This window comes from Sorex fumeus, unplaced genomic scaffold (genome assembly GCF_029834395.1).
Source record: "Sorex fumeus unplaced genomic scaffold, SorFum_2.1 ptg000019l, whole genome shotgun sequence".
Lineage (NCBI taxonomy): Eukaryota > Metazoa > Chordata > Mammalia > Eulipotyphla > Soricidae > Sorex > Sorex fumeus.
Window position 1 is genome coordinate 37,769,449 of NW_026606076.1, and position 17,537 is coordinate 37,786,985.

General features: G+C 60.8%; 1 protein-coding gene across 2 annotated transcripts in view; it reads left to right on the forward strand.

Moving 5' to 3' along the window:
* PALM (paralemmin) overlaps positions 1 to 16,131 on the forward strand; it is a 32,900-nt gene extending 16,769 nt beyond the window's left edge. The window contains exons 2-10 of one of the 2 annotated variants that reach the window (XM_056112865.1): positions 512 to 563; positions 2,086 to 2,166; positions 3,032 to 3,162; positions 5,500 to 5,641; positions 7,637 to 7,658; positions 9,568 to 9,627; positions 11,336 to 11,467; positions 15,474 to 15,562; positions 15,737 to 16,131. In XM_056112865.1, coding sequence (XP_055968840.1) covers positions 512 to 563; positions 2,086 to 2,166; positions 3,032 to 3,162; positions 5,500 to 5,641; positions 7,637 to 7,658; positions 9,568 to 9,627; positions 11,336 to 11,467; positions 15,474 to 15,562; positions 15,737 to 16,021 — 994 coding nt within the window. In that variant the 3' untranslated portion in view covers positions 16,022 to 16,131. Of the gene's footprint in view, positions 1 to 511; positions 564 to 2,085; positions 2,167 to 3,031; positions 3,163 to 5,499; positions 5,642 to 7,636; positions 7,659 to 9,567; positions 9,628 to 11,335; positions 11,468 to 15,473 lie in introns of both variants that reach the window. The other variant, XM_056112864.1, reaches the window with a different exon arrangement.
* The last annotated feature ends 1,406 nt before the right edge of the window (positions 16,132 to 17,537 follow it).

Here is a 17,537-nt window from a genome sequence, read left to right on the forward strand (position 1 = left end):
TAGTTTTGGCCAAAAACAGTAACAATGATGGCCCTCATTCCCCTGACCCTGAAAGAGCCCCCAATATGCCATCAGGCTACACTAGCACGTGACAGGAATGAATGGAGATGTTACTGGTGCCCGCTCTAGCAAATCGATGAACAATGGGGTGATAGTGATTTTTTTGGGTCACACCCAACGATGCATAGGGGTTATTCCTCGCTCATGCACTCAGGAATCACTCCTGGCAGTGCTCGGGGGACCCTATGGGATGCTGGGAATCGAACCCAGTTCGACCATGTTCAAGGCAAACGCCCTACCTGCTGTGCTATCGCTCCAGCCTCCCAGGTGCCATTTCTTTATTTGGTGGGTTTGGGGGCTTCTGTCCCCTCAGTGTTTGAGGGTCACTTCCTGCAGTGTTGGGGATCGAACTCAGGGTGCCTGTAGGCACAGCACGTGTCCCGGATGTGGACTCTGAGATGGGTGGGGGTCCTGTGCCCCGCCCTGACCCGGCCTGTCCTCCGCCCCACAGGGTCCTGGTGGCAGAAACCACGTCACAGCAGGAGCGGCTGCAGGCCATTGCGGTGAGTCATTCCCCCCAACGCCTGAGATCTGGGGTCCCCCCACAACCCCTGAGACTCAGCTCCAGTGTCAAGGAGCCAATTCCTTCCCAGGAAATCCAAATGCATCCCAGTGGGGAGGGTCTCCCCACATTGGAAAATCTGGAAGCCCCCCTGTCCGCCCATTGGGCAGACTGTGCCCTTCTGTTATCCTATGCCAGCAGGGAAACTGAGATTTGCATGTGGGGGACACAGGCTGGCCCCTGCCTCAGCTGCTCTGAGCCCCGAAGTCCCTGGGGAAGGGGTGGGGCTCCAGGATATTCTCTTCGACGGGATGCAGGCAGGGGATGCTGATGGGGGTCGGGTGGGCAGGTGAGGGGTAGCTTAGAATAGACAGAGGGCAGGTCAGGGCACTTAGGGGTGACACGGGGGCAAATTTGGGCGCTGGCCAGGCTGGAAATTGAGGTTTCTCTGAGTACTAGTAACAGAAGCAGCTGGCGTGTCTGCCCCATGTGCGAGTCCCTGGGTTAGAGTCCCAACATTGCACAGAAAAAGGAAATTAAAAGAAAAAAAAATCAAGAACCAGGGGCCAGAGCGATAGCACAGCAGGTAGGGCGTTTGCCTTGCACGCAGCCGACCTGGGTTTGATTCCCAGCATTCCATAGGGTCCCCCGAGCACTGCCAGGAGTAATTCCTGAGTGCATAAATGAGCCAGGAGTAACCCCTGTGCATCACTGGGTGTGACCCAAAAAGAAAAAAAAAAAGAAAACAGAAACCAGAGTGATAGTACAGTGGGAAGAACGCTTGCCTTGCAAGCAGCTGACCCAGTTTTATTCCTGGCATCCCAGAGGGTCCCTCCAGATCCATCAGGAGTGATCCCTGAGCGCAGAGCCAAGAGTGAGCCCTGAGCATTGCTGGGTGTAGCCCCCCACTTCAAAAAATAAAAAGTGAAAAAAACAGGAAACAGGGACTGGAGTGGTCGTACAGCAGGGAGGGCACTTGCCTTGCGTGCTGCCAACCACAGTTCGATCCCCGGCATCCCGCAAGGTCCCCTGAGCACTCCTAGAAGTGATCCCTGAGCACAGAGCCAGGAGGAAGCCCTGAGCACTGCTAGGTGTGACCCAAAAATGAAGGGAAGGACGGAAGGAAGGAAGGAAGGAAGGAAGGAAGGAAGGAAGGAAGGAAGGGAGGAAGGGAGGAAGGGAGGAAGGAAGGAAGGAAGGAAGGAAGAAAGGAAGGAAAGAAGGGAGGGAGGGAGGGAGGGAGGGAGGGAGGGAGGAGGGAGGAAACAGAAAAGAGGGGTTCTCGAAGGCTGGAGCGATAGCACAGTGGGGAGGGCATTTGCCTTGCCCGTAGCCAACCCAGGTTCGATTCCCAGCATCCCATATGGTCCCCCAAGCACCGCAGGAGTAATTCCTGAGTGCAGAGCCAGGAGTGACCCCTGAGCATCCATGGGTATGGTCCAAAAAGCAAAAAAAAAAAGGGGGGGTTCTCTTGGACCACACTGGGTATAGGTGGCGGACCCCAAGCTCTTGTCTTCCCCCAGGAGAAGCGGAAGCGGCAGGCGGAGATTGAGAACAAGCGGCGGCAGCTGGACGAGGACCGGCGGCGGCTGCAGCATCTGAAGGTCAGAGCGGGGCTGGACCGGGCTGGGCGCTGCGGGCCGGGGACTCAGGGACCCGGGCTGGGAGGCGCAGCCGAGGCTCAGCTCCCGTCAGAGGAGTCTGAGAGCGCCAAGACCAGCAATTTCATGCCAAATCATGCCAAAGCCACCGCGCCAGGGAGGCTGGGCCCGTAGCGCAGCGAGGGAGGGCGCTCGCCTTGCAAGTCGGGGACCCGGGTTTGATTCCCCGGCACCCCATAGGGTCCCTCGAGCACCGCCAGGAGTGAGCACAGAGCCAGGAGTCATCCCTGAACACAGCCGGATGTGGCCCGCCCAACACCCTTTCCCCACCCCGAAAAATAAGGAATGCAGGTTCGGGGGGGGGGGGGGGGACTGGACAGGGGGACCGGCTCCTCGTCCCTGGCCAACCTTGGTTGGATTCCCCAGCACCGTGTATGTTCCCCTGAGCACCACTAGGGGTCACTGCTGAGCACAGAGCCAGGACTAGCCCTGAGCCCACAACGGTGGTCCAAGACCCCCACCCACCCCCAGATTAAAAAACAACAACAACAACAACAAAGAGGCTTTGTGGGGCTGGAGCGATAGCACAGCGGGTTGGGCGTTTGCCTTGCACGCGGCCGACCCGGGTTCGATTCCCAGCATCCCATAGGGTCCCCTGAGCACCGCCAGGAGTAACTCCTGAGTGCAGAGCCAGGAATAACCCTTGTGCATCGCCAGGTGTGACCCAAAAAGCAAAAAAAAAAAAAAAGTATTAAAACAAAAGGGTCTTCCGGGGGGTGGGGGGAAACCCAACCCAGTCTAGCCCTGGACCTTGCCCTGGACGCGCCCCTTCCGCCGCGCCCACAGGGGCCCCCTTTGCTCTGTCCAGTCCAAGGCGCTGCGGGAGCGTTGGCTGCTGGAGGGGACCCCGCCGTCCACCACAGATGGGGACTCGGACATGCGCAAACAGATGCAGGAGGATGAGCAGAAGGCGAAGCTGCTGGAGGGCTCCATCTGCAGGTGAGTGACCGGAAATGGGGGAGGGGCCGCACGCGGTGGCCCCGGGTTCGATCCCTGGCATCGCATCTAGGCCCCTGAGCCCCACCGGGAGGGATTCCTGAGCACAGAGCCAGGAGTCAGCCCTGAGCACCGCCAAGTGTGGCCCTTTCCCCGAAAAAAAGTAAAAAGAGGGGCCAGTGGGCTTGAGCAGTAGCATAGCAGGTAGGGCGCTTGCCTTGCACGCGGTCAACCCGGGTTCGATTCCCAGCATCCCATAGGGTCCCCTGAGCACCGCCAGGGGTAATTCCTGAGTGCAGAGCCAGGAGGAGTAACCCCTGTGCATCGCTGATGTGATCCAAAAAGGTAAAAAAAAAAAAGAGGGTCCAGAGAGACAGCACAGTGGGAGGACATTTGCTTTTCATATGGCCAATCAGGGTTCTATCCCCAAATATGGTCCCCACAGCCACCAGGAATGATCTCTGAGCCCAGAGCCTGAGCACTGCTGGGTGTGGACCCAAAACAAACAAACAAAAACAAAAGAGAGAGAGAGAGAAAGAAAAGAAAGGAAGGAAGAAAAAAGAAAGGAAGGAAGAAAGAAATAAAGAAGAATGGAAAAAAAACAAAAGTAAAAAGAAAGAAAGAAAGAGTGTGTCAGGTGGGGATCGGATCTGAGTCCCTGGTCACAGGGGCAGGGAGGTGACAGGAGACAGAAGGAGGGGGACCCTGCCGAGGGTAGCCTGGATGCTGTCTGACACCACCTCCAGGAAGCCCTCCAGTCTGAGCCAGGGAAGCCAGGAGGGGCCCAAGGGAGGTCCCCAATTCCCCCCTCCTGCATTTCAGAGCAGGTATGGGAGGGGTGGGACCAGAGCTGCTGTCCTGAACCCCCCCCCATACACACACACACACACACAAACACACACACACACTCCCGGGTGCTTCCTGGCACCGGCCCAAAGGGTGAGATTTTTCTAATGAAAGACACAAGGGCACAGGCAGCTGGACGGCAGGAAACTGGGGGGGAGGGGGCGCTGGGGCAGGCCCAGAGAGTGACCGTCCCCACCCCCCAGCCCCGGGACAAAAGGTCCGGGTTTCCGGCCAGGCAGGAGGCCCAGCGTCCCTGTAGGAAAGTGACAAGCTGAGTTTGCGAGGTGCCCTAGAGTGGGGGAGGCCTGAGCGGGCACCCCAGCAACTGGCCATGGCCCCGCTGGACACCACAGTGCCCAGCCCTGCAAGGGGAACACAAGGGCCCTGCTCAGATCGGCAGAAAATGGAGACGGGGCTGGCCTTGCACCCAGATGTCCAGGGTTTGATCCCGATACCATACCCTGAGCCCACCAGGAGTGGTCCCTGAGCACAGAGGCAGGAGTCATCCCTGAGTCCCACCAGATATGGCTCAAAAAAATTCCCAAACAGCAACAACAAAAAAGTGGAGAGGCTGGGGCCGGAGCAATAGCACAGCGGGTAGGGTGTTCGCCTTGCATGCGGCCGACCCGGGTTCGATCCTCGGCATCCCATATGGTCCCCCAAGCACTGCCAGGAGTGATTCCTGAGTGCAGAGCCAGGAGTGACCCTGAGCATCGCTGGGTGTGACCCAAAAAAAGCAAAAAAAAAAAAAAGTGGAGAGGCCATGGGTGCCCAGGTTCAGACAGAGGTGAGGGGTCGGGTCTATGCCCTGCTGTGTCTGACACAAATTCCAGTGGTTCTAGGCGTCTGGTCTTTCTTCCCACTCCATAGCAGCTGACCCAGGAGTCCACAGTGCTCTTACCTGGACACCACCTCCAGGGAGCCCTCCAGGCTGAGTCAGGGAAGCCAGGCTACCTCACCTATGTCCAGCCTGCTGCCCAGGGCTCCCTTTGTCAGCCCCCTCCCCCCTCTCTCTCTATCACACTCCCCTCCCCGCCCCCACACACACCCAGGAGCACCAGAAGCCCGCCCCACCCCCCACCAGCCTCACGCTGAGGAGGGTTCAGCTACCCGCTGCCCGGGCGGTGACAGCCTGTGGGTTTCATAGCCTGTGTTGTTTTCACGGTGCTTATTTTGTGCCTTGATCTTTGATACTCGGAAAATGACACGGGTTTTCCAATTTCCCCGGAGAGATAATGCTGCCTGTGAAAATAAACAGAAGTGAGTGGGGAAAAAAAAAAAAGGAGGCGGAGGCGGCGGCGACCAGGCTGTGGCCCTGCCCAGAGGCGCCCCAGACCCCCCCCCCCACCCCCGGCCTCATCCTGCTCCCGCCAACCCATGCCAGTGCTCCGTCTGTGGGTGGGTGAGAGCGGAGACCTACTCTCCTGGGGCTCCCACGCGCCCAGAATCCAGGCCCCCCCCGTAAAAGGGGTCCCTGCCGTGCCCCCTCCCCAGGCTGGAGAAGGAGATTGAGGTGCTGGAGAACGGAGACGTGGCCCCGGCTGCCACCCCCAAGGAGAACACGGCCGCCCCCAGCCCGACCCGGGCAGCCCCCAGCCCTGCCAAGGACACAGAGAAGATGGTGAATTCTCAACAGGTAGGGAGGGGCGGGGTGCCCTGGTTGGGGGTGGGGGGCGCCAGCAATGTTAGAATTGGGATGGGGTGGGGGAGGGCATCTGCCTTGCTCTCGGCCGACCCGGGTTCGATTCCCAGCATCCCATGTGGTCCCCCGAGCACTGCCAGGAGTCATTCCTGAGTGCAGAGCCAGGAGGAACCCCTGAGCATCACCGGGTGTGACCCAAAAAGAAAAAGAAATTGGGGGCAGGGGGTGGCGGCCACTGCATCTCTCTGGGAGCCCCGCTTCCCCCACCAAGGGGAGCGTGCTCCGGACATGCGTGGGGCTCCGGGTTCCATCCCTGGCACTGCGTACTTGCCCTGAGCACTCTGAATGTATCCCTGTTGGCCGCCAGCACCTCGAGAGAGCTCACCCTCCCTCCCCAAAAAAGAACCTGGGGCTGGAGCGATAGCACAGCGGGTAGGGCGTTTGCCTTGCACGCGGCCGACCCGGGTTCGATTCCCAGCATCCCATAGGGTCCCCCAAACACCGCCAGGAGTGATTCCTGAGTGCAGAGCCAGGAGGAACCCCTGAGCATCGCTGGGTGTGACCCAAAAAGCAAAAAAATATTAAAAGAATCTAAAAAAATAAGGGAAGCCAGTACTGGAGAGATATAACACAGCGGGGAGAGCATTTGCCTTGCACACAGCCGGCCCGGGGTTCAATCCCCAACATCCCATAGGGTCCCCTGAGCCCAGCTGGGAGGGAGCCCTGAGCATCGCCAGGTGGGGCCCCCAAACAAAAGGAACAGAAAGCCACGCAGGGTGACTTTTTGGGTGGGGGTGGGAGTCACGGCCAGCAGTACTCGGGCAGGGAACCCCATGGGATGCCAGGGATGGAACCTGGGAAGCTGTGTCAGCCGCATGCAGGGCCAGCGCCCTCCCACTTTGCTATTGCTATGGCCCCCCTGCAGGGCGGCCTCAGTCCTCTTTATTCTTCCTTTCCTTGGACCCTGGTGGTTCCGGGGTGCACCTGCACCCCCCTCTGGACAGGAAGGGGCTCCCCCAAGAGATGAGGAGCAGAAGCAGAATTGGGGTGAAGCTGAGAGGCTGGCGGGACCCTCCCTGGTGGGCAGAGGGGTCTGGGGGCTCTGCAAATACCCTGAGGGCTGTTGGGGCTGGGAGGGGTCCACTTTCTCCCTGCCCTTCCCCCAGTCTTGCAGGGGTGGGAGGATGGATGGATAGTGGGGCTGGGGAGGGAAGTCCCAGGCTGTGGGGTTGTCACCGAGTGAGGTGGGGTGGCGTGGCAGGGAGGCTTCCTGGAGGAGGAGGTGGGTTTTGAAGGTTGAGTAGGAGTTCTGTCTCCAGGCTCTGACCTGAGAAACCCCAGTTGTGTATGTGGCATGAGCCCTGCCCTTGGGTGGGGGTGAGGGAGCCGCCTTCAGCAGGCCAGGGGTTGAGCCAACATGGGTCCAGATGAAATCTGGGGGCTGGAGCAATAGCACAGCAGGTAGGGCGTTTGCCTTGCACGCAGCCGACCCAGGTTCGATTCCCAGCATCCCATATGGTCCCCTGAGCACCACCAGGAGCAATTCCTGAGTGCATAAGCCAGGAGTAACCCTTGAGTATCACTGGGTGTGACCCAAAAAGCGAAAAAAAAAAAAAAAAGAGGGGCTGGAGCGATAGCACAGCGGGGAGGGCGTTTGCCTTGCATGCGGCCAACCCGGGTTCGATTCCCAGCATCCCATAGCGTCCCCTGAACACCGCCAGGGGTAATTCCTGAATGCAGAGCCAGGAGAAACCCCTGAGCATCGCCAGGCGTGATCCAAAAAGCAGAAAACAAACAAAATAAAACAGATGAAATCTGGGAGAGGTTTTCTGGGGGGCTGTGTCCGTGAGGCGGGGTGGGCTCTGCCCTGGGGCTTCTGAGCATGAAGGGTGTCCCAGGTCAGTGGAGGGGGACCCTGGTGCACAGGGAGGGAACCGGGGTCTTAGAGGGGCCCCAGGCACCCCTAACTGTCCGTCTTGTTTCTTGCAGACTCCCGCGGGCACGCCCAAAGGTAGGTCGGCCGGGGTGGGCGCCCTCTGGTGGCAGGGCCGGGGGTGGCAGGCTGCGTCCCGGCTCGCTCGCCTCCTGGCCCCTCCCCTCCTCGCTCTGAACTTGCAGCCCCCACCCCATAGGGGGCTCAGCTGCACGTGTCTGTCCCAGGTCGCAGGCGGACCCCAGGACTCAGGGCATGCGGGGGTGCCTGGCCAGCCGTCCCTGGCCCCTTTGTCTGCAGACTCTGAGTGACTGTTTTGGGGGTGGGGGTCCAAGTCACATTTTCCTGGGAAATCAGACAAAATCAAGAGGGTCTCACACATGATGGAGATTAAGGACAGAGTCAGGAGCAGCAAAATCAGGAGTAGGGGTGCAACCGGGCGGTGGGGGCGGTGGGAGGCTGGAAAAGAGGCACAAGTTCCACCCCAGACCTACAGAGTCCCTGATAACCACTAGGAGTGAGCACTGAGGCAGGAGTTGGTTCCAGCACTGCTGGGTGGGAAACTAAAAGGAGAGGGGGAGTGGGGGGGGGACAAGAGATGGTGCAGGGATGAGGGTGTTTGCCTCGCAGACGCCAGAACCAACCTGGGCTCGATTCCCAGCTCCACTGGGTTTGACACCCCCCATCCCTGTCCCTGCCCCGTCCAGTACCTGACAGGGTGACCCAGGTAATTTGGGGCACCCCCAGGACTGGAGCCCCGGCACCGTGTCTGTAAAGTTTGATTCCCTACCCCCCCGGCATCCCGTAGGAGCCCCTGAACCCCACCAGGAATGAGCCCGGAGTGCCAGGAATGAGTCTTGAGCTGGGTGTGACCCCAAACCCAAACGAAACCAAAAAAGTCTGGGGGCTGGAGCGATAGCACTGCAGGTAGGGCATTTGCCTTGCATGCGGCCGACCCGGGTTCGATTCTCAACTGCCAGGAGTAATTCCTGAGTGCAGAGCCAGGAGTAACCCCTGTGCATCGCCGGGTGTGACCCAAAAAAAGAAAAAAAAAAGTCTGGGACGATAATACAGCATGGAGGGCGTTTGCCTTGCACGCAGCCGACCTGGGTTCAATTCCCAGCATCCCATAGGGTCCCCTGAGCACCGCCAGGAGTAATTCCTGAGTGCAGAGTCAGGAGTAATTCCAGTGCATCACTGGGTGTGACCTGAAAAAAAAAGTGTGGGTTCCATGCTATGCCCCCCTCCCCCAACTACAGCAGTTTCTCTGCACATCTGCAGGTATTGAACATCTGGGCAGCTGCAGTGGCCGCCCCCCCCCCCCCCGTCTCACACCTCCCGTGTCTGTTCCCACATCTGAGCGTGGCTCCATGGCCGGGACTGATTTGTCTGGTGTTAATTATTCACCAGGAGACAGTCTCCTGGTCTCGCTGCGGAATTAAAAATTAATAGCTTAAGAAATCCGTGCGAGCCTCTCAAGGGGAACCCCAGGAAATAAATGGGGGGGAAGGTGGGGGGGGTTGACCCAAGGGCTGGGGGCATCTGGGTATGCTGGGGGTGTGGAGGGGGCCCAGCAGCGTGTACTCAGGGCAGGGTCCTGCTGTCGAATCACCGTGGGGGTGTCCAGTATCTAGAAAGTTCTGGGGTTCTGAGGGATTGGGGGCTGGAGCGATAGCACAGCAGGTAGGGCGTTTGCCTTGCACGCGGCGGACCCGGGTTCGATTCCCAGCATCCCATATGGTCCCCTGAGCACCGCCAGGGGTAATTCCTGAGTGCATGAACCAGGAGTAACTCCTGTGCATCGCCGGGTGTGACCCCCCCCTTAAAAAAGCAAAAAAAAAAAAAAAAGTAGAAAGATCTGGGGTCCTGGGGGATTTGGGGAGGGGGTTCAGGAATCTCGGAAGATCTGGGGGTCTGAGGGGCCTGGGGGATCCTGGGAGGTTTTGGGGTCTGCGTGACCATCTCTCTCCCCTCCCCCGCCCCGCAGAGAAGCGGGTCTCCAACACCCCCTTGCGAACGGGTGAAGGCTCCAACCGGATGAAGGCAGGTGGGTGGTTCCAGCCCACCCGCCCTCGGTCCCACCACGGGGGTCGTGGGTCGGGGGTCGGGTCGGGGGTGGGTCGGGAGGGGGCGTGGCTCTGGGCACGCTTGGGGCTCGCGGCTCTGCCCGGCTTCCCAGTGAAGAAGGGCGCCACGCATGGGCTTTGGGGGGGCTAACCCGGGCGCCCCCCGGCTTCCGCCGCCTTCCTCCACGCTCCCTCGCGGGGTGCGCACTTGCCTCCCGCCCCGCACATGCCCGCCTCCTCCCAGGCGCCAGGGAGTGAGCTCTCCGTCCCTGGGGGTAACCAAGTCAGGTCTGGGGGCTTTTGTGCTTTTAGGAAGCGGGGAGAGGGGGGACTTCATGTCATACACCCTCTTGGACAGCCAGCACCCCTGAATTGCTTATCTCTGTTGTGTGTAAGGGGGAGCAAAAATTTGCAGGGGGTGGGGTGGGCCTGTCCTCATCAGGGTAAGCTGCTGGGGGAACAAATTCAGGCTGTCTCGGTGTGAGTGGGGGCAGGGGCAGGAAACACCAGAGGAAGTGAAGTCCATGGGGGGGGGGGAAAGGGCTGTTTCCCGGGGAATTGGCAGGATGTGACTTTCCAGCCAAGGAGAGATATGGTGGAGGTGGGAAAAGTGGGGGTACGTGCTTCCCCGGCCCCCGCAGCTGTCCCTCATTCCTTAAAGGGCCGGGGAGGCTGTTGGGGTGCAGCCTGGGGTGAGGGGCTGGGGACCCCAAGCTCCGGAACCCGCAGAGGATGGGGGGGCAGTTTCCTCCAAGGCGTGACCTGAAGCCTAATACAAAAGGACCCCCCAGGCACGCAGCGGGGCGCAGCATGCAGAGTGGGGGGCTTCCAGGACGAAGCCCAGGCATGGCCAGCTGTAGAGGGGGACCAGGGGGTCGCCCAAAGACAGGACCCCCGCCAAAGGGCGTCTGGGGGCAGAGCAGGAGTCGGACTCCGGGTTCGTGCGCGCCCTCTGGCGACCGTGGGGGGAACAGTCCCGCGCTTGGCCGGGGATGGAGCAAGGGGGGTTGGGGGCGCAGAGACCGTTAGGCGCTGGGACCACCCGTGTGGGTGTGTGTAGGGGGCTTCCCGTACGTGAAGGGCAAACCCGTGGACGTGCGAAGGGTCAGACACGGCCGGATAGAGTCCTCTGGGAGCACCCCAGGACCCCAAGAGGGATCCGGGCGTCAGGTTGGGGGTCCTGGGGGCAGCCCCTGGCCCGGAAGCGACCCCCGCTGTCTCGCATCCTCTCTTCCTGGGAAGTAGCTGAGGAGGGGGGTGTTTTGGGGGTGCCGGCGAGAAGGAAAAGTAAGAACACGCCCTCCCCCTCCTTGGGACTCAGCCCGGAGGGCACTGGTCTTGCACGCAACTGACCCGGGTTCGAATTATGGTACCCCTTAGGGGTTCTCCGAGCACCACCAGGAGTTAGTTCCTGAGTGCAGAGCAAGGACTCAGCCCTGAGGACTGCCAGTGTGGCCCCTCAACCTCCCCCCCCCCAAAAAAAATGCTGTCCAGGGGCGGCTGGGGGGGGGAATGCTGGAACTGGAGGGAGGGGCGTGGCCTGCAGCCCCCGCACCCGGGACCCCCCTTGCTGCCTGCTTTTGGCTCTGCTCTGCTGTCCCCCTACACACCTGGCTTGGCTGCCGCCCGGCGCGAATCCCCCCCAACCCCCCGGGCAGGGACCCCGGTAACATCTCCCTGTCGTACCAGCCATGTACTCGGTGGAAATCACGGTGGAGAAGGACAAAGTGACCGGGGAAACCCGGGTGCTGTCCAGTACGACTTTGCTCCCCCAGGAGCCACGCCCCCAGGGCGTCAAGGTGTATGAGGACGAAATGAAAGGTAGGGGTTCCCCCCCCCCACCCCAGAACCTGCTCTGTCAGCCCTGCCCCTCCCCCACCCCGGGGGCTTGGTCATGCATGTCCATGATCAAGGCACGGGGTGGAGTCCAGAGTGGCCAGGGATGGGGGGGGGAGGGAGGCTTAGCCCTTCTCTCCGGACCTTACGGATAGTTCCAGAAAGTTCTTGCAGTGGATTGTGTTAAGCCCTTGGGGACGGGCGATGGCGGTGGATGAGGGCCCCTAAGTTGGGAGCCAGGCGATAGGACAGCGGGGAGGGTGTTTGCTATGCACATGGCCGACCCGGGTATCCCAGAGGGTCCCCCAAGCCTGCTAGTAGGAGTAATCCCTGATCACCTCCAGTCGTAGCCTAAAAACATAATAATAAGAATATCACGATCACTATCATCCTGTTGTTCGTAGATTGCCTGGAGCAGGCCCCAGTAACGTCTCCTTTGTCCTAGCCCTGAGATTTTAAAAAGTGCCATATTCAAGGCTCGTTCAGGGTTAGGAGAATGAGACCCATCATTGTTACTGGTATTTGGCATATTGGGTACGCCACGGGGAGTTTGCCAGACTCTTGCCGTCTGATAATAATAATAACAATAATGATAAAAGGACCCGAGTCAGGTCCCTTACCCGGCTGGAGCAATAGTACAGTGGTTAAGGCCCTGGCTTTGCACACGGCCGACCCAGGTTTGATCCCCGACACCCCCTAGAGTCCTCTGAACCCCACCCGGAGTGATCCCTGAATGCAAATCCAGGAGTCAGCCCTGAGCATTGCCGGGTGTGTCCCCCAAACAAGACAAACCCCCCAAAAAGATCATGGCTAGTGGCCCAGCCCTGTCCCCTGGGTGCCCTGGGTGTGACTGAATGTTGGGTTCCAGCCAACTCCTCAGCTGGCCCCGTTTGGGGAATTAGGACACTCCCAAGATTGTGTGGGTGGATTTTCCTTCCTTAAGGAGCTGGCACCCAGGATGAGGGTGTGCGGGACCCCCTGCTGGGAAAACATCTGCAGACTCACGGGGTGCAGGGATGGAGTGTGGGGGGGGGTGTCTTCCCGAGCTGGCTGTCCCTTCCCTGCCCAATCGGAGTAAACACCGCCAGCGGCGACCATGGCTCACGGCCGCGCTGATTTCTTGGGGTCTAGCCAGCCTGGGGGAGCTGGGGGGGGGTCGTCCCAAGGGGGTGGTACTCAGGCCTGCATGCTGTGACCCTGGGTTCCATCCCTCCCCGCAGAAAACAAGAAACCCCTAAAATATCTTTGAGGGTTCCATCCAATTCTGCCACAGTTTGGGAGGGGAATTATAGACGCCCCCCCCCCTCAAGGAACCCGGAATCAGAACCAGGACCTCACCCCAGGGTGTGTGTATATCTCTGTGTAAGGTGGGGTGGTCCCAGATTGACCGCCTGGCCCCGCCCACCCGGATCCGCCCCACCCCGGTTGCTAAGCAACCGGAAGCCGATTGTTCTCATGGCAACGGAGGATTCAGGTTCCTGAATTCCAGACCTGGGACAGCTGCCAGGGAGAAAGAACTTGGCTCCTTTCAGTGTGGTCTGGAGCGGGGGTGGGGTAGGGGGAGTTACTCACCCCCTTCTCCAGCCCTGCCGCCCGCACCCCCCCCATCCCCCAAGCATCTCGTCCTGGGCTTTGGAAAACCTGAGCGTGGAAACCACTTTCCTCCTGGCCGCCCGCCCGGCAGCGGGGCCCCGACCTTTGGCCGGGATGGAAGCGACTCCCCAGGGCCCTGCTGGCGGCCCACTGCTGACAGCCCCTCCTTGGAGACTGGGGAACTGACAGCGCAGGAAAATGCAAAAAGTACCTGGAACAGAATCATTGGCGGTGCAGAATTGCAGCCCTCGCCCTCGCCCCCGCCCCCCCCCCCCCCCATGCTCCAGGGGATTTCTAAGTCTGAACATTTGCAGGAAGTAATTAGATCCTGCAGGGCAGAAATGGATGCAAGAGTTTGGGGCTTGGGAGGGCCACACCCGGCAGTGCTCAGGACTTATTCCTGACTCTGTGCTCAGGGATCATTCCTGGGAGGGCTTGGGGGACCCTCTGGGGTGCCGGGGATGGAACCCAGGTGCTCCAGCCCTAATTGCTCCGTGCGGGGCCGGGGGGGGGTCCCTTATTCCCTGGGATGTTAAGACACCCATTTTATCATCCTGGTTCCGTTCCAGGCACCGCCTGGTCCCTGACACCACCAAGGAGTGACTCTCAGACACAGAGCACCGCTGGGTGGGGCCCCAAGGCACAAAACACAGCCAGCAAGATAGCACTTAGTTTGCGTCTGGCTGACCCTGGTTCAATCTCCTGCACCACTTTTGGTTCCCTGGGCCCTGCCAGGTGTGGTTCCAAACGCAAACAAAACTCAGGGGCCAGAGAGATTGTACAGGGGTTAAGGAGCTAACTTTGCACACAACCGACCCAGGGTTCGATCACCAGCACCTCATATGGTCCCTCCCGACCAGGAGTGATCCCTGAGCACAGAGCCAGGAGTAAGCTCTGAGCATAGCCAGCTGTGGCCCCAACACTCCCCTCCCCCCCAAAAAGAAAAATATCCTTTTAGAAACTCAGAGGTGTGAGTATATACTCTGCATATGGGAACTCTGGATTCTTTTTATTTTATTTTATTTTATTTTATTGGTGGGGGGCACACCCGGCAGTGCCCAGGGCTTACTCCTGACTCTGTGCTCAGGGATCACTCCTGGTAGAGTTCAGGGGACCTTATGGGATGCTGGGGATTAAATCTAATTTGGCTGCATGCAAGGCCAGTGCCCTCCCTTTCATGTTATTGCTCTAGTCCCAGAAACCCTAAGTTTCACCCCAGCACCACGTGGTCACCCCTGAGCACTGCTGGCCTGTGTCCTCCTCCTCCAAACAGAACCAGATCTACTTTGCAAAGTACGAAACTCACTCAGTTGAAGAATATAGGAATGCTTCCTGGGGCGGGGGTGAGAGATAGTAACGTGGGAACTTGCCTTATATACAGCCGATTGGGGTTTGACCCCCAGATCCCACAGGGTCTCCCGAACCCTGCCAATCACTGGTGATCCCTGAGCACAGAGCCAGGAGTAACCCTGAGCACTGCTGGATGCGGCTCCCCCCAACCAAAAAAGCTTTAAAATACCAGCTGGAGGCATAGTACAGCCGATAGGCTAGTTGCTTTGCACACGGCGACCTGAGTTCGATCCCCGGCATCCCATGGGGTCCTCTGAGCACCCCAAGGAATGAATGATTCCTGAGCGCAGAGCCAGGAATAAACTGTGAGTACGGCCAGGTGTGGCACAAAAGTAAATAAATAAATAATTCAAGGGCCCAAAGTGGATAGTCCAGAGGGCAGGGGGTTTGCCTTGCATGTGGCCAACCCAGGTTAGACCCTGGCATCCCATAGGGTTCCAGAGCCCGGCCAGGAGTAATTCCTGAGCACTGCTGGGTGTGATGCCAAAATAATAACAATAATAATAGTAAATTCAAAATAGACCCCCCCCAAAATTCCAAGGTGCTCAGAGTGTCTTTTTAATTTTATTTATTTATTTTTTTTTTTTTTGGTCACACCTGCAATGCACAGGGGTTACTCCTGACTCGTGCATTCAGGAATTACTCCTGGCGGTGTGCGGGGGGACCATATGGGATGCTGGGAATCGCACCCGGGTCAGCCGCATGCAAGGCAAATGCCCTACCTGCTAGACTACCACTCCAGCCCCTTGTGCCTGGGCTTTTAGTGTTTGGTTTAAAGCAGGAGGGCAGGGGCTGGAGCGATAGCACAGCGGGGAGGGCGTTTGCCTTGCATGCGGCCGACCCGGGTTCGATTCCCAGCATCCCATATGGTCCCCCGAGCACCGCCAGGGGTAATTCCTGAGTGCAGAGCCAGGAGTAACCCCTGAGCATCGCCGGGTATGACCCCAAAAAGCAATAAATAAAGCAGGAGGGCGGCCCCGGCCGGGCTCCCTGCCCGCCCACCACCCACCCACCACCCCCATCTCTTGTGTCCGCCCTCCCCCCCCAGTGGTCCACGCCGTGGACGGCGCCACGGAGAACGGGATCCAGCCGCTCAGCTCCTCGGAGGTGGACGAGCTGATCCACAAGGCGGACGAGGTGACCACGCAGGGCGAGGCGGACGCGCGGGGCTCGCCCCGGGCCCCCGCGGCGCGGACCACCACCCCGGCGGCGCGGCGCGAGATCACGGGCGTGCAGACGCAGCCCGGGGAGGTCGCGGCGGGGCCGCCGGGCCAGGAGCCCCCCGTGACGATGATCTTCATGGGCTACCAGAACGTGGAGGACGAGGCGGAGACCAAGAAGGTCCTGGGCCTGCAGGACACCATCACGGCCGAGCTGGTGGTCATCGACGACGCGGCGGCGGCCAAGGAGCCCCCCGACGCGGTGGCGCCCCCTAACGGCAGCGCCGCCCCCGCGGAGACCCCCGCGGCCGCCGCCGCCGCCCCGGGCGCCCGGGAGGAGCCAGCGGCGCAGGAGGGGCCGGGGGGCGGCGGCGGGGGCGACCCCCAGGACCTGGACATGAAGAAGCAGCGTTGCAAGTGCTGCTCGGTGATGTGAGGTGCCCGGACCCCCGATCCCCGCCCTCCGATCCGCCCACAGATCCCACCAGCTCGGCGCCCGCCCACCCCACCCACCGCCTCGGGACCCGCCGCCGCCGCCGCCGCCGCCGCCGCGGGGTCCCCTGCTCCTGAGGGTTTGGGGAGGGGGGGAGCGCTGGGAAGGGAGGGAGGGACAGGGGAGCCCCCCGCCCGGCGCCCGACACCCCGACGCACCCCCTCCTCCGCGCCCGGCCCGAGAGAGACGGTTGTTTGTTCACCCCGAGTCGACGACCACCCCCCCGACCCCAGCACACCCCCCACCCTCACCCCCATAAAATCCTTGGCAGCTTTTCAGATGCGGTTCACTGATGGGGGTCTCTGCTGGTGGGATGGGGCCTCCCTGCCGCCCCACATCAGCCCCCCACGCCCCTTTCGGGGTCCTGCCTGTGCCTTCCTGCCACCTCCAATGAGGTCCCCATGGGGGCCGCCCCTGGGGAGGTCCGGGGTGCTGGGGGCCCCCCCCCCCCGGAAACCCAGAGTGCTGCCACAGGAATATCAAGCAGGCAGGGGATGGGGGGCAGGGTAGCCTGGTGGGGGTACCCCCATGTGGCTGAACACAAGGGCTGGGATTTGGGGGCCCCTTTCACCCCAGGGCTCAGCCTTGGGGGCGATGCAGCCAGAGAGTGGGGAGCCCCCCCCAGGCTCCATGCCCCCCCCACTCCAGCCACCCTCGACCCCTTGACCTCTTGTCTCTTTGGGGCTGGTCAGGCATCTGAGCTGCACCCCCTGGGTCCCCCTCTGAGAGCAGGATCCCCCAACAAACCCCCCACTGGGCGTTCTTACCTCCTGGTGCTAATTTGGGGGACCCCTGGGGAGGCTGCCCTGGCCTCTTCTCCAGCCGCGCCCAGATGGGGACCCCCCACGCCCCTGCGGGGAGTTTCTGGGCTGCATGGGTGGGTGCTCAGCCTAGGGCAGGGAAGGTCACCCCCCAGTTTGGAGCTGGAGACCCCCCCCCCACAATGGATGGCCCAGCCCTACAGAAGCCCATTCCCTCTGCAGGGGCGGAGGAGGGAGGGCTCAGCGGGGCGGGAGTGGGGGGTCACTCCTAGGGGCGCCTCTCCCTGCGGTGGGGGGCACTGCACCCCCCATGAGCCCTCAGGCGTCCTGCGGACCCCCGCCCACAGCCAGGTTCCTCTTTCCTGGCTTCAGCCCGCAGCGATCGGTGGGGTGGGGGGCCGCCTGGCCGGCAGGGGGGCCCCCGCTCCCCACCTCTTCCTCTGCCCCTTGGGTGGTGAGGGGGTGAGGACGTGTCCATGAGGAGCTGGGGTGGCCTGGACACCCCCGCAGCAACCCCCCGAGAGTCCTCCAGCTGCGAGCCCCACCGAAGAAGTGTCCCTCTGCTTTGACATGCACCCCACCCCGCACCCCGGCTCCTCCCCTCCCGGAGAGAAATAAACTTTGTCAAAGGCCTTTCTTGGAGTCTTGGGCAGAGGGGGGTCGCCGCGGAGGGTGGGTGGGCAGGCGGCCATAAATGG